The sequence below is a fragment of the Oncorhynchus nerka genome, linkage group LG10 (genome assembly GCF_034236695.1).
Source record: "Oncorhynchus nerka isolate Pitt River linkage group LG10, Oner_Uvic_2.0, whole genome shotgun sequence".
In the NCBI taxonomy this organism is placed as follows: Eukaryota; Metazoa; Chordata; class Actinopteri; order Salmoniformes; family Salmonidae; genus Oncorhynchus; species Oncorhynchus nerka.
This window is the reverse complement of record NC_088405.1, coordinates 101,560,947-101,573,753: the sequence shown is the minus strand read 5'-3', so window position 1 is coordinate 101,573,753 and position 12,807 is coordinate 101,560,947. Positions and strand designations below refer to the sequence as shown.

Here is a 12,807-nt window from a genome sequence, read left to right as displayed (position 1 = left end):
TATTTGTCACCAAACCCACTGGCTCCAGGTCATCTATAAGTCTCTGCTAGGTAAAGCCCTGCCTTATCTCAGCTCACTTGTCACCATAGCAACACCCACCTGTAGCACGCTCTCCAGCAGGTTTATTTCACTGGTAACCATAGCAACACCCACCTGTAGCACGTTCTCCTGCAGGTATATTTCACTGGTCACCATAGCCAGGTATATTTCACTGGTCACCATAGTAACAACCACCTGTAGCACGTTCTCCTGCAGGTATATTTCACTGGTCACCATAGTAACAACCACCTGTAGCACGTTCTCCAGCAGGTATATTTCACTGGTCACCATAGTAACAACCACCTGTAGCACGTTCTCCAGCAGGTATATTTCACTGGTCACCATAGTAACACCCACCTGTAGCACGTTCTCCAGCAGGTATATTTCACTGGTCACCATAGTAACACTGACCTGTAGCATGCTCTCCAGCAGGTATATTTCCACTGGTCTTCCCCAAAGGCCTTGGCCCCCTTTCCTTCCAGTTCTCTGCTGCCAATGATTGGAACGAATTGCAAAAATCACTGAAGCTGAAGACTTATATCTCCCTCTCTAACTTTAAGCACCAGCTGTCAGAGCAGCTTACAGATCACTGTACCTGTACATAGCCCATCTGTAAATAGCCCAACTGCCTCATCCCCATATTGTTATTTATCCTTCTGCACCCCAGTATTTCTACTTGCACATCATCATCTGCACATCAATCACTCCAGTGTTTAATTGACTAAATTGTAATTATTATTATCCTCTATGGTGTATTTATTGCCTTACCTCCCTTCTCTTACCTAATTTGCACACACTGTATATAGATTGCTCTATTGTATTATTGACTGTATGTTTGTTTATGTGTAACTCTGTGTTGTTGTATGTGTCGAACTGCTTCGTTTTATCTCGGCCAGGTCACAGTTGTACATGAGAACTTGTTCTCAACTGGCCTACCTGGTTAAATAAAGGTGAAATAAATAAAATACTTGATTGGAGTCCACATGTGGTAAATTCAATTGATTGGACATGATTTGGAAAGTCCCACACCTCTCTATATAAGGTCCTACAGTTGACAGTGCATGTCAGAGCAAAAACCAAGCTATTAGGTTGAAGGGATTGTCCATAGTGCTCCGAGACAGGATTGTGTCGAGGCACAGAGTACTGAGTAAAGGGTCTGAATCGTTATGTAAATGTGATAGATACATTTTTTTTATATACTTTTGCAAAAAATTATAAAAACCTGTTTTTCCTTTGTCATCATGGGGTATTGTGTGCAGATTGATGAGGAAAATAAACTTAAATAGTAATTTTGTAACGTTACAAAATGTGGAAATAGCCAAAGGGGTCTGAATACTCTTCGTATCCACTGTCCACAGGTCAAACAGCCTGGTTCAACTGATTTAGAGGCAGTGGACATGTGTAGTGACTGTCTGACTGGACAGCAGCTTAGCCCATGACCTCAATGACCTCTGACCCCTGTAGAACCTCCTAACCCTAAACCCTATCCCTAACCTTAACCCCAACCCTAAACCCTGTGACTGTCTGACTGGACAAGCAGCTTAGCCCATGACCTCAATGACCTCTGACCCCTGTAGAACCTCCTAACCCTAAACCCTATCCCTAACCTTAACCCTAACCCTAAACCCTGTGACTGTCTGACTGGACAAGCAGCTTAGCCCATGACCTCAATCACCCCCTTATCCACACCGTCTTTGTGGAACAATCGGTTTTAAATTCCCTGCTTCACTGAGGACCCTGGATATAATTGTATTTGTGGGCTACTGAGATTAGAGTCGTCATTCAAAAATCATGTTTGATTATTGCAACTTACTACGTGACTTGTTGAGCACATTTTTACTCCTGAACTTATTTAGGCCATAACAACAAAGAGGTTGAATACTTGATTCAAGACATTTCAGATTTTCTTTTTTTTTAATTAATTTGGTAATGTTTAGAAAAATATAATTCCACTTTGACATAATGGTTAATCTTTTATTAATTTGGTAATGTTTAGAAAAATATAATTCCATTCTGACCTAATGGGGTATTGTGTGGAGGTCAGTCACAACAACTCTCAATGTTTTACATTCAGGCTGTAACTCAACAAACTGTAGAATATGTGAAGGGGTGCGAATTCTTTCTGAAGAGACTGAATGTCTCCCTAAGAGTTGATTCAGGTTGGTAGAATACGTTCTGAAGAGACTGAATGTCTCCCTAAGAGTTGATTCAGGTTGGTAGAATACGTTCTGAAGAGACTGAATGTCTCCCTAAGAGTTGATTCAGGTTGGTAGAATACGTTCTGAAGAGACTGAATGTCTCCCTAAGAGTTGATTCAGGTTGGTAGAATACGTTCTGAAGAGACTGAATGTCTCCCTAAGAGTTGATTCAGGTTGGTAGAATACGTTCTGAAGAGACTGAATGTCTCCCTAAGAGTTGATTCAAGTTGGTAGAATCATATTCCAAATGATTCCCAGCTGTAATGGCTGCCGAAGGTGTTTCCACCAAGTAATACCTCAGGGGGTGGGAGACATATGCAATCAATTCATCTTCATTTTACATGTCTCAGAAATGTAGAAAATGTTCACAGCGTTTTATTTCTCTTTTGAAAAGGTTTAGTAAGTTGTGTCGATTGAAAGAACAATCCCTTTTAGATGTAATTTGAAGACCGTGGAGGATTCACCAGCGACGTGTGTTTCAGTACCTCCACTGGTGATGTAATTTGAAGACCGTGGAGGTTTCACCAGCGACGTGTGTTTCAGTACCTCCACTGGTGATGTAAGTTGAAGACCGTGGAGGTTTCACCAGCGACGTGTGTTTCAGTACCTCCACTGGTGATGTAATTTGACGACCGTGGAGATTTCACCAGCGACGTGTGTTTCAGTACCTCCACTGGTGATGTAAGTTGAAGACCGTGGAGGTTTCACCAGCGACGTGTGTTTCAGTACCTCCACTGGTGATGTAAGTTGAAGACCGTGGAGGTTTCACCAGCGACGTGTGTTTCAGTACCTCCACTGGTGATGTAAGTTGAAGACCGTGGAGGTTTCACCAGCGACGTGTTTTTCAGTACCTCCACTGGTGATGTAATTTGAAGACCGTGGAGGTTTCACCAGCGACGAGTGTGTCAGTCCACTGGTGATGTAAGTTGAAGACCGTGGAGGTTTCACCAGCGACGTGTGTTTCAGTACCTCCACTGGTGATGTAAGTTGAAGACCGTGGAGGTTTCACCAGCGACGTGTGTTTCAGTACCTCCACTGGTGATGTAAGTTGAAGACCGTGGAGGTTTCACCAGCGACGTGTGTTTCAGTACCTCCACTGGTGATGTAAGTTGAAGACCGTGGAGGTTTCACCAGCGACGTGTGTTTCAGTACCTCCACTGGTGATGTAAGTTGAAGACCGTGGAGGTTTCACCAGCGACGTGTGTGTCAGTACCTCCACTGGTGATGTAAGTTGAAGACCGTGGAGGTTTCACCAGCGACGTGTGTTTCAGTACCTCCACTGGTGATGTAAGTTGAAGACCGTGGAGGTTTCACCAGCGACGTGTGTTTCAGTACCTCCACTGGTGATGTAAGTTGAAGACCGTGGAGGTTTCACCAGCGACGTGTTTTTCAGTACCTCCACTGGTGATGTAATTTGAAGACCGTGGAGGTTTCACCAGCGACGAGTGTGTCAGTCCACTGGTGATGTAAGTTGAAGACTGTGGAGGTTTCACCAGCGACGAGTGTGTCAGTCCACTGGTGATGTAAGTTGAAGACCGTGGAGGTTTCACCAGCGACGTGTGTTTCAGTACCTCCACTGGTGATGTAAATTGGCCCCTCCCACACTGACCTGTCGTGGCGATACAGTCGAATCCCACGAAGGCGTAGAAACAGGTGGCAGCGCCTGATAGGACACCGGTGAAGCCAAATGGCATGAACCCGCCCACTCCTAGACTCTCCGCCGACAGCAAGTGCTCTGTCATGCTGAGAGAAAGAGAGATCATTAAATACACACTAGTATACTGTGTGTGTGTGTGTGTGTGTGTGTGTGTGTGTGTGTGTGTGTGTGTGTGTGTGTGTGTGTGTGTTGTTTACTTTTGGCTGGAGTTGTTGTGTAAGATGACATCAGGGTCCAGGTGCCAGTTCTTCAGGGTTCCTTTGACCAGTCCAGAGACCACCATGAATAACAACACCAGGACGTTGATGCACGTAAACACCTTGTTGACAACAGCTGACTCCTTCACTCCAAACGACAACAGACCTACAGAGAGAGAACGTTTATTATAAAATAGGAAAAAGGGAAGAAGAGAGAGTATAGTATACTGTGTGTGTGTGTGTGTGTGTGTGTGTGTGTGTGTGTGTGTGTGTGTGTGTGTGTGTGTGTGTGTGTGTGTGTGTGTGTGTGTGTGTGTACCTGTGAGGGTGATGATGATGAGCACAGCGAACATGTCAGGGTACTCTGCCAGTATCCCAGGTGCTTTCATGGTCATGTACTGTCTGCAGAACGCCTCTATATGTTTCCCTGTCAACTCATCAAACGTAGCGCTCCATGCCCGTGCTACACTGGAGGTACCTGGGGAGGGAGGGACAGACACAGAAACAAACAGAGAGACAGAGAGGGAGAGACAGAGACAGAGAGGGAGAGACAGAGACAGATAGAGGGAGACACAGAGACAGACAGAGGGAGAGACAGAGACAGATAGAGGGAGAGACAGAGACAGATAGAGGGAGAGACAGATAGAGAGAGACAGATAGAGGGAGAGACAGAGACAGACAGAAGGAGAGACAGAGAGGGAGAGACAGAGACAGACAGAAGGAGAGACAGAGACAGATAGAGGGAGAGACAGAGACAGAGACAGATAGAGGGAGAGACAGAGACAGATAGAGGGAGAGACAGATAGAGGGAGAGACAGAGAGATGAAAAGAGAGTGAAATGTATGTACCAAACATTTGCATATATAATTTATTTAAAGAACCAACTCAACCCCTAGCCCGTTCTAAACTACCCAACACTACCCAACTCTCTACCCAACTCTCTACCCAACACTCTACGAAACATTATTATTGGACCATGCTGGTCATTTATGAACATTTGAACATCTTGGCCATGTTCTGTTATAATCTCCACCCGGCACAGCCAGAAGAGGACTGGCCACCCCACATAGCCTGGTTCCTTTCTAGGTTTCTTCCTAGGTTTTGGCCTTTCTAGGGAGTTTTTCCTAGCCACCGTGCTTCTACACCTGCATTGCTTGCTGTTTGGGGGTTTTAGGCTGGGTTTCTGTACAGCACTTTGAGATATCAGCTGATGTACGAAGGGCTATATAAATACATTTGATTTGAGTTTTCATCGCCCAGCTTGTAGCTGATAAACATTTTCAAATCTGGTTAAAATAGAGGTAGATGGACACAAAGCACCACAGATATTGAGATCAGCTTGATGAGATGTCTTGTTGAGACTTCCACATTCCTTTATACGGTGTCTGTGGTGTGCTTCATGCTGCTACGGGACGGAACGAAAACAGAGGTCAAGTTTAGCCTCGCTCTTCAACACTCTTAGTTGTTGTGGAAATTAATCCGCTTTGTGTTTACTTTGTGCATGCATCTTGCTTAGTCTACCTTTTAATAATACCAATGTCTGCCTGTCTCACCGATAACGTAAGAGAGGATGAGGTTCCATCCCGTGATGAAGGCCCAGAGTTCTCCCACTGTGACGTAGCTGTACAAGTAGGCTGAGCCCGTCTTGGGGACGCGGGCCCCAAACTCAGCATAACACAGACCAGCCATCACAGAGGCCAGCGCTGCGATGAAGAAGGATAGGACAATGGCAGGACCTGGGGACAGGGAGAGGGTTTGGATGATCATCAGATTTAATCAAATCCTGTAAATACACTCCAGCTTCCAGAGTAATACCCCCAGGGTATTACCACAATATTACTACTATATTACTACAATATTACTACTATATTACTACTATATTACTAATATATTACTACTATATTACTAATATATTACTACTATATTACTAATATATTACTACTATATTACTACTATATTACTAATATATTACCACTATATTACTACTATATTACTAATATATTACTACTATATTACTACTATATTACTAATATATTACTAATATATATTACTACTATATTATATAATATATTACTACTATATTACTACTATATTACTACTATATTACTACTATATTACTACTATATTACTACTATATTACTAATATATTACTAATATATTACTACTATATTACCACTATATTACTACTATATTACTACTATATTACTACTATATTACTACTATATTACTACTATATTACTAATATATTACCACTATATTACTACTATATTACTAATATATTACTACTATATTACTACTATATTACTACTATATTACTAATATATTACCACTATATTACTACTATATTACTAATATATTACTACTATAGTACTACTATATTACCACTATATTACTACTATATTACTACTATATTACTACTATATTACTAATATATTACTACTATATTACTAATATATTACTACTATATTACCACTATATTACTAATATATTATTACTATATTACTACTATATTACTAATATATTACCACTATATTACTACTATATTACTACTATATTACTAATATATTACCACTATATTACTACTATATTACTAATATATTATTACTATATTACTACTATATTACTAATATATTACTACTATATTACTAATATACTACTACCGTGCATTACCTCCATTTTCTCTTGCCACGGCTCCAGCCAGGACTTAAATCCCAACTCCCAGAGAACCGCCCACCACCAAAATAGTACTACTATACTAATATTATACTAATACAGTACTACTGTACTACTATACTACACTATACTACCACCAGTAATACCACTATACTGGGGCGGCAGGGTAGCCTAGTGGTTAGAGCGTTGGACTAGTAACCAGAAGGTTGCAAGTTCAAATCCCCGAGCTGACAAGGTCGTTCTGCCCCTGAACAGGCAGTTAACCCACTGTTCCTAGGCCGTCATTGAAAATAAGAATTTGTTCTTAACTGACTTGCCTGGTTAAATAAAGGTCAAATTAAAAAAGATATATTAATCACTAATCACTACATCACTACTACACTATAATACTATTACTATACTAATGCAGTACTACTTCTACTATACTACACTATACTACTACAAGACTAATGCGGTACTACTACTACTATAATACTACCACTACTACTACTACTATACTAATAGGGTATTACTACTACTTTACAACACTATTCCACTACTACTTAAACTACTTTGATTAGTACTACTACTACTATACTACTACTACACTAATACAGTACTACTACTACTGCTACAATAAACCATACTACTACTACTACTACTACCATACAACACTATTCCACTACTACTACTACTACTATTAGTACTACTACTACTACTACTACTACTACTACTATACTAATACAGTAAAACTACTACTACAATAAACCATACTACCACTACTACTACTAACTCTACAGCTAACCCTCAGCCCCTCCCATCTATCTCTAGCTGTCATGTATTTTTCCACTGTGCTGTGATGTTTCACACACGTTCTGAACATTTCTATTCTAAAACGATATTTCATTTAGAAAGTGTATTATTATATAATTGATTTTCAAGACACCCAGTAGTGCTGTCTGCAGAGTTAGCTCCAGGTAAATATTACAAATCTTCAGCCATTCCTGAACATCGATCCAAAAACTAGCTACATAAGGACGGTACCAAAACAAATGATCTAATGATTCTGTCTCTTCACAACAATATAGGCAGAGCTGGAAAGGTTATATCCCCCATATAGAGAAGTTTGGACACACCTACTCATTCCACAGATTTTACTTTTTTGGTTACTACATGATTCCATATGTGTTATTTCATAGTTTTGATGTCTTCACCATTATTCCACAATGTTGAAAAATGTAGAAATATAGAAAACCCTTGTATGGACCAGCTGTATGGACCAGCTGTATGGACCAGCTGTCAACCTGTATGGACCAGCTGTATGGACCAGCTGTCACCCTGTATGGACCAGCTGTCACCCTGTATGGACCAGCTGTCAACCTGTATGGACCAGCTGTCAACCTGTATGGACCAGCTGTCACCCTGTATGGATCAGCTGTCAACCTGTATGGACCAGCTGTCACCCTGTATGGACCAGCTGTCAACCTGTATGGACCAGCTGTCAACCTGTATGGACCAGCTGTCAACCTGTATGGACCAGCTGTCACCCTGTATGGACCAGCTGTATGGACCAGCTGTCAACCTGTATGGACCAGCTGTATGGACCAGCTGTCAACCTGTATGGACCAGCTGTCAACCTGTATGGACCAGCTGTCAACCTGTATGGACCAGCTGTCAACCTGTATGGACCAACTGTATGGACCAGCTGTCAACCTGTATGGACCAGCTGTCAACCTGTATGGACCAGCTGTCAACCTGTATGGACCAGCTGTATGGACCAGCTGTCAACCTGTATGGACCAGCTGTCACCCTGTATGTACCAGCTGTCAACCTGTATGGACCAGCTGTCAACCTGTATGGACCAGCTGTCAACCTGTATGGACCAGCTGTATGGACCAGCTCTCAACCTGTATGGACCAGCTGTATGGACCAGCTGTCAACCTGTATGGACCAGCTGTCAACCTGTATGGACCAGCTGTCAACCTGTATGGACCAGCTGTATGGACCAGCTGTCAACCTGTATGGACCAGCTGTCAACCTGTATGGACCAGCTGTCAACCTGTATGGACCAGCTGTATGGACCAGCTGTCAACCTGTATGGACCAGCTGTATGGACCAGCTGTCAACCTGTATGGACCAGCTGTCACCCTGTATGGACCAGCTGTCAACCTGTATGGACCAGCTGTCACCCTGTATGGACCAGCTGTCAACCTGTATGGACCAGCTGTATGGACCAGCTGTCAACCTGTATGGACCACCTGTCAACCTGTATGGACCAGCTGTCACCCTGTATGGACCAGCTGTCAACCTGTATGGACCAGCTGTATGGACCAGCTGTCAACCTGTATGGACCAGCTGTCACCCTGTATGGACCAGCTGTCACCCTGTATGGACCAGCTGTCAACCTGTATGGACCAGCTGTCAACCTGTATGGACCAGCTGTCAACCTGTATGGACCAGCTGTATGGACCAGCTGTCAACCTGTATGGACCAGCTGTCAACCTGTATGGACCAGCTGTCAACCTGTATGGACCAGCTGTCACCCTGTATGGACCAGCTGTCACCCTGTATGGACCAGCTGTCACCCTGTATGGACCAGCTGTCAACCTGTATGGACCAGCTGTCACCCTGTATGGACCAGCTGTCACCCTGTATAGACCAGCTGTCAACCTGTATGGACCAGCTGTCAACCTGTATGGACCAGCTGTCAACCTGTATGGACCAGCTGTCAACCTGTATGGACCAGCTGTATGGACCAGCTGTCAACCTGTATGGACCAGCTGTCACCCTGTATGGACCAGCTGTCAACCTGTATGGACCAGCTGTCACCCTGTATGGACCAGCTGTCACCCTGTATGGACCAGCTGTATGGACCAGCTGTCACCCTGTATGGACCAGCTGTCACCCTGTATGGACCAGCTGTCAACCTGTATGGACCAGCTGTCACCCTGTATGGACCAGCTGTCAACCTGTATGGACCAGCTGTATGGACCAGCTGTATGGACCAGCTGTCACCCTGTATGGACCAGCTGTCACCCTGTATGGACCAGCTGTATGGACCAGCTGTCACCCTGTATGGACCAGCTGTCAACCTGTATGGACCAGCTGTCACCCTGTATGGACCAGCTGTCAACCTGTATGGACCAGCTGTCACCCTGTATGGACCAGCTGTCAACCTGTATGGACCAGCTGTCACCCTGTATGGACCAGCTGTCACCCTGTATGGACCAGCTGTCAACCTGTATGGACCAGCTGTCAACCTGTATGGACCAGCTGTATGGACCAGCTGTCAACCTGTATGGAACAGCTGTATGGACCAGCTGTCAACCTGTATGGACCAGCTGTCACCCTGTATGGACCAGCTGTCAACCTGTATGGAACAGCTGTTTTTGGGTCCTTAAATTAAACTGGTATACTTTTTTATTTATCACAATTTTCTTTAGCCAATTTTGCTCTTTAATGCCGACAGACAAGTTCCTTACCTAGTCCCACTTGCCTGTAATTCTGCAATCAGTCGGTTTTACTTTTGGATATAGCAGATATTTCCATATATTTTTGTTAGCTGCTTGTGTGACATAAGTCCACCATTCCTTTTGGTTATATCCTTTACATATTTATACATTATACAATAAGTTTTTTTTTTATATCAATTAGTATATTTCAGTTGAACCACAATATTTGTTGTATTATTTGTTCTGTCTTTTCTGGTGGATTAAACTGAAATTGCAACCAACTTTCTATCGCTTGTTTTAAAAATTGCGATATTTTGGAGATGTTTAATTTTTTAAATAACTCAAAGTGAGAGGTTGTTATCTGAATAAAGGGAAAACATGGGGTAAGCCATTCTTACTAATCTGCTACAGAAACAGTCGGATTAAAGAATATTTTTGTTGTAAGACTGAAGCCTTTAGTGAGAGGTCCAATGCTTTAATATTTAATAATTTCTGCCCTCCGAATTCGTATTCACTATATAAATAGGCCTGTTTAATTTTGTCTGGCTTGCTGTTCCAAATAAAGTGGAATATTCGTTGCTCATAAAATTATTAAAACTAATCGCTAGGTGTAGGCTGGGCCATAAGTAAATAGGTTAACTGTGACATGACTATAGAATTAATCAGGGTGCTTTTTCTCCACAAATAGACAGGTGTTGTCCTTTCCACGGTAGCAAGATTTGATCTAATTTGGCTTACTTTCTATTAAAATATATGGGTAGTGAGATTATTTCATTTATTTTTGGATATGAATACTGAGTTTGTCCACTTGTATTTTTTTGTGAATCAATATGTAATATGGTACAACTACTGATACTGATATATATAAGTAATATATACTTTGGGTTGTAAATCCAGAGAGGTTAGAAAGATTATATAGATCCTCTATGAGGCTGTGGAGGGATCCAAATTGAGAATTTAAAGGGAAAACATAAATCGTCAACACCTTTGTTTTTAAGCCCATTGATGGATCTAATTTAACAGTTAACATGTTGATGGCCACGGTAAATAAATATGCTAAAAGTGAACAACCTTGTTTTTACTCCTCTTGACAGTTTAATACATTCTGAGAAGTAGCCACTATTTGACACATTTTGTGGTTACTATACATAACTTTACCCCATTGTGTAAGAGATTCTCCAAAATCAAAAGTATTCCAGGCAGTTACGTATATATAAACTCCAGTCCTACTGTATTAAAGGCCGTTTCAAAGTCATCTATGAACACCAGGCCCCGTTTCCCAGATTATTCATAGTGTTCTATGGTTTCCAATAATTTAATTGAACCTTTATTTTACTAGACAAGTTAAGAACAAATGCTCTAACCACTAGGCTACCTGCTGGTTACTAGTCCAACGCTCTAACCACTAGGCTACCTGCTGGTTACTAGTCCAATGCTCTAAACACTAGGCTACCTGCTGATTACTAGTCCAATGCTCTAACCACTAGGCTACCTGCTGGTTACTGGTCCAGCGCTCTAACCACTAGGGTACCTGCTGATTACTAGTCCAATGCTCTAACCACTAGGCTACCTGCTGGTTACTGGCCCAACGCTCTAACCACTAGACTACCTGCTGGTTACTAGTCCAATGCTCTAACCATTAGTCTACCTGCTGGTTACTGGCCCAACGCTCTAACCACTAGGCTACTTGCTGGTTAACCACTAGTCTACCTGCTGGTTACTGGCCCAACGCTCTAACCACTAGGCTACCTGCTGGTTACTGGCCCAACGCTCTAACCACTAGGCTACCTGCTGGTTACTGGCCCAATGCTCTAACCACTAGGCTACCTGCTGGTTTACTGGCCCAACGCTCTAACCACTAGGCTACCTGCTGGTTACTGGCCCAACGCTCTAACCACTAGGCTACCTGCTGGTTACTGGCCCAATGCTCTAACCACTAGTCTACCTGCTGGTTACTGACCCAATGCTCTAACCAATATGCTACCTGCTGGTTACTAGTCCAATGCTCTAACCATTAGTCTACCTGCTGGTTACTGGCCCAAAACCCTGGTTACTGGCCCAACGCTCTAACCACTAGGCTACCTGCTGGCTACTGGCCCAAAGCTCTAACCACTAGGCTACCTGCTGGCTACTGGCCCAACGCTCTAACCACTAGGCTACCTGCTGGCTACTGGCCCAATGCTCTAACCACTAGGCTACCTGCTGGTTACTGACCCAATGCTCTAACCACTAGGCTACCTGCTGGTTACTAGTCCAATGCTCTAACCACTAGGCTACCTGCTGGTTACTGGCCCAATGCTCTAACCACTAGTCTACCTGCTGGTTACTGGCCCAATGCTCTAACCACTAGTCTACCTGCTGGCTACTGGCCCAATGCTCTAACCATTAGTCTACCTGCTGGTTACTGGCCCAAAACCCTGGTTACTGGCCCAACCTCTAACCACTAGGCTACCTGCTGGCTACTGGCCCAATGCTCTAACCACTAGTCTACCTGCTGGTTACTGGCCCAATGCTCTAACCACTAGTCTACCTGCTGGCTACTGGCCCAATGCTCTAACCATTAGTCTACCTGCTGGTTACTGGCCCAATGCTCTAACCACTAGGCTACCTGC

At 43.1% G+C, this 12,807-nt stretch overlaps 1 protein-coding gene across 1 annotated transcript in view; it reads right to left on the bottom strand.

Annotated features, from left to right (window-relative positions):
* LOC115126704 (high affinity cationic amino acid transporter 1-like) overlaps window positions 1-12,807 on the bottom strand; it is a 100,672-nt gene that overhangs the window by 66,030 nt on the left and 21,835 nt on the right. The window contains exons 3-6 of the mRNA XM_065024020.1: window positions 5,645-5,827; window positions 4,411-4,569; window positions 4,092-4,257; window positions 3,847-3,980 (exon numbers count right to left, since the gene is read on the bottom strand). Coding sequence (XP_064880092.1) covers window positions 3,847-3,980; window positions 4,092-4,257; window positions 4,411-4,569; window positions 5,645-5,827 — 642 coding nt within the window. The remainder of the gene's footprint in view (window positions 1-3,846; window positions 3,981-4,091; window positions 4,258-4,410; window positions 4,570-5,644; window positions 5,828-12,807) is intronic.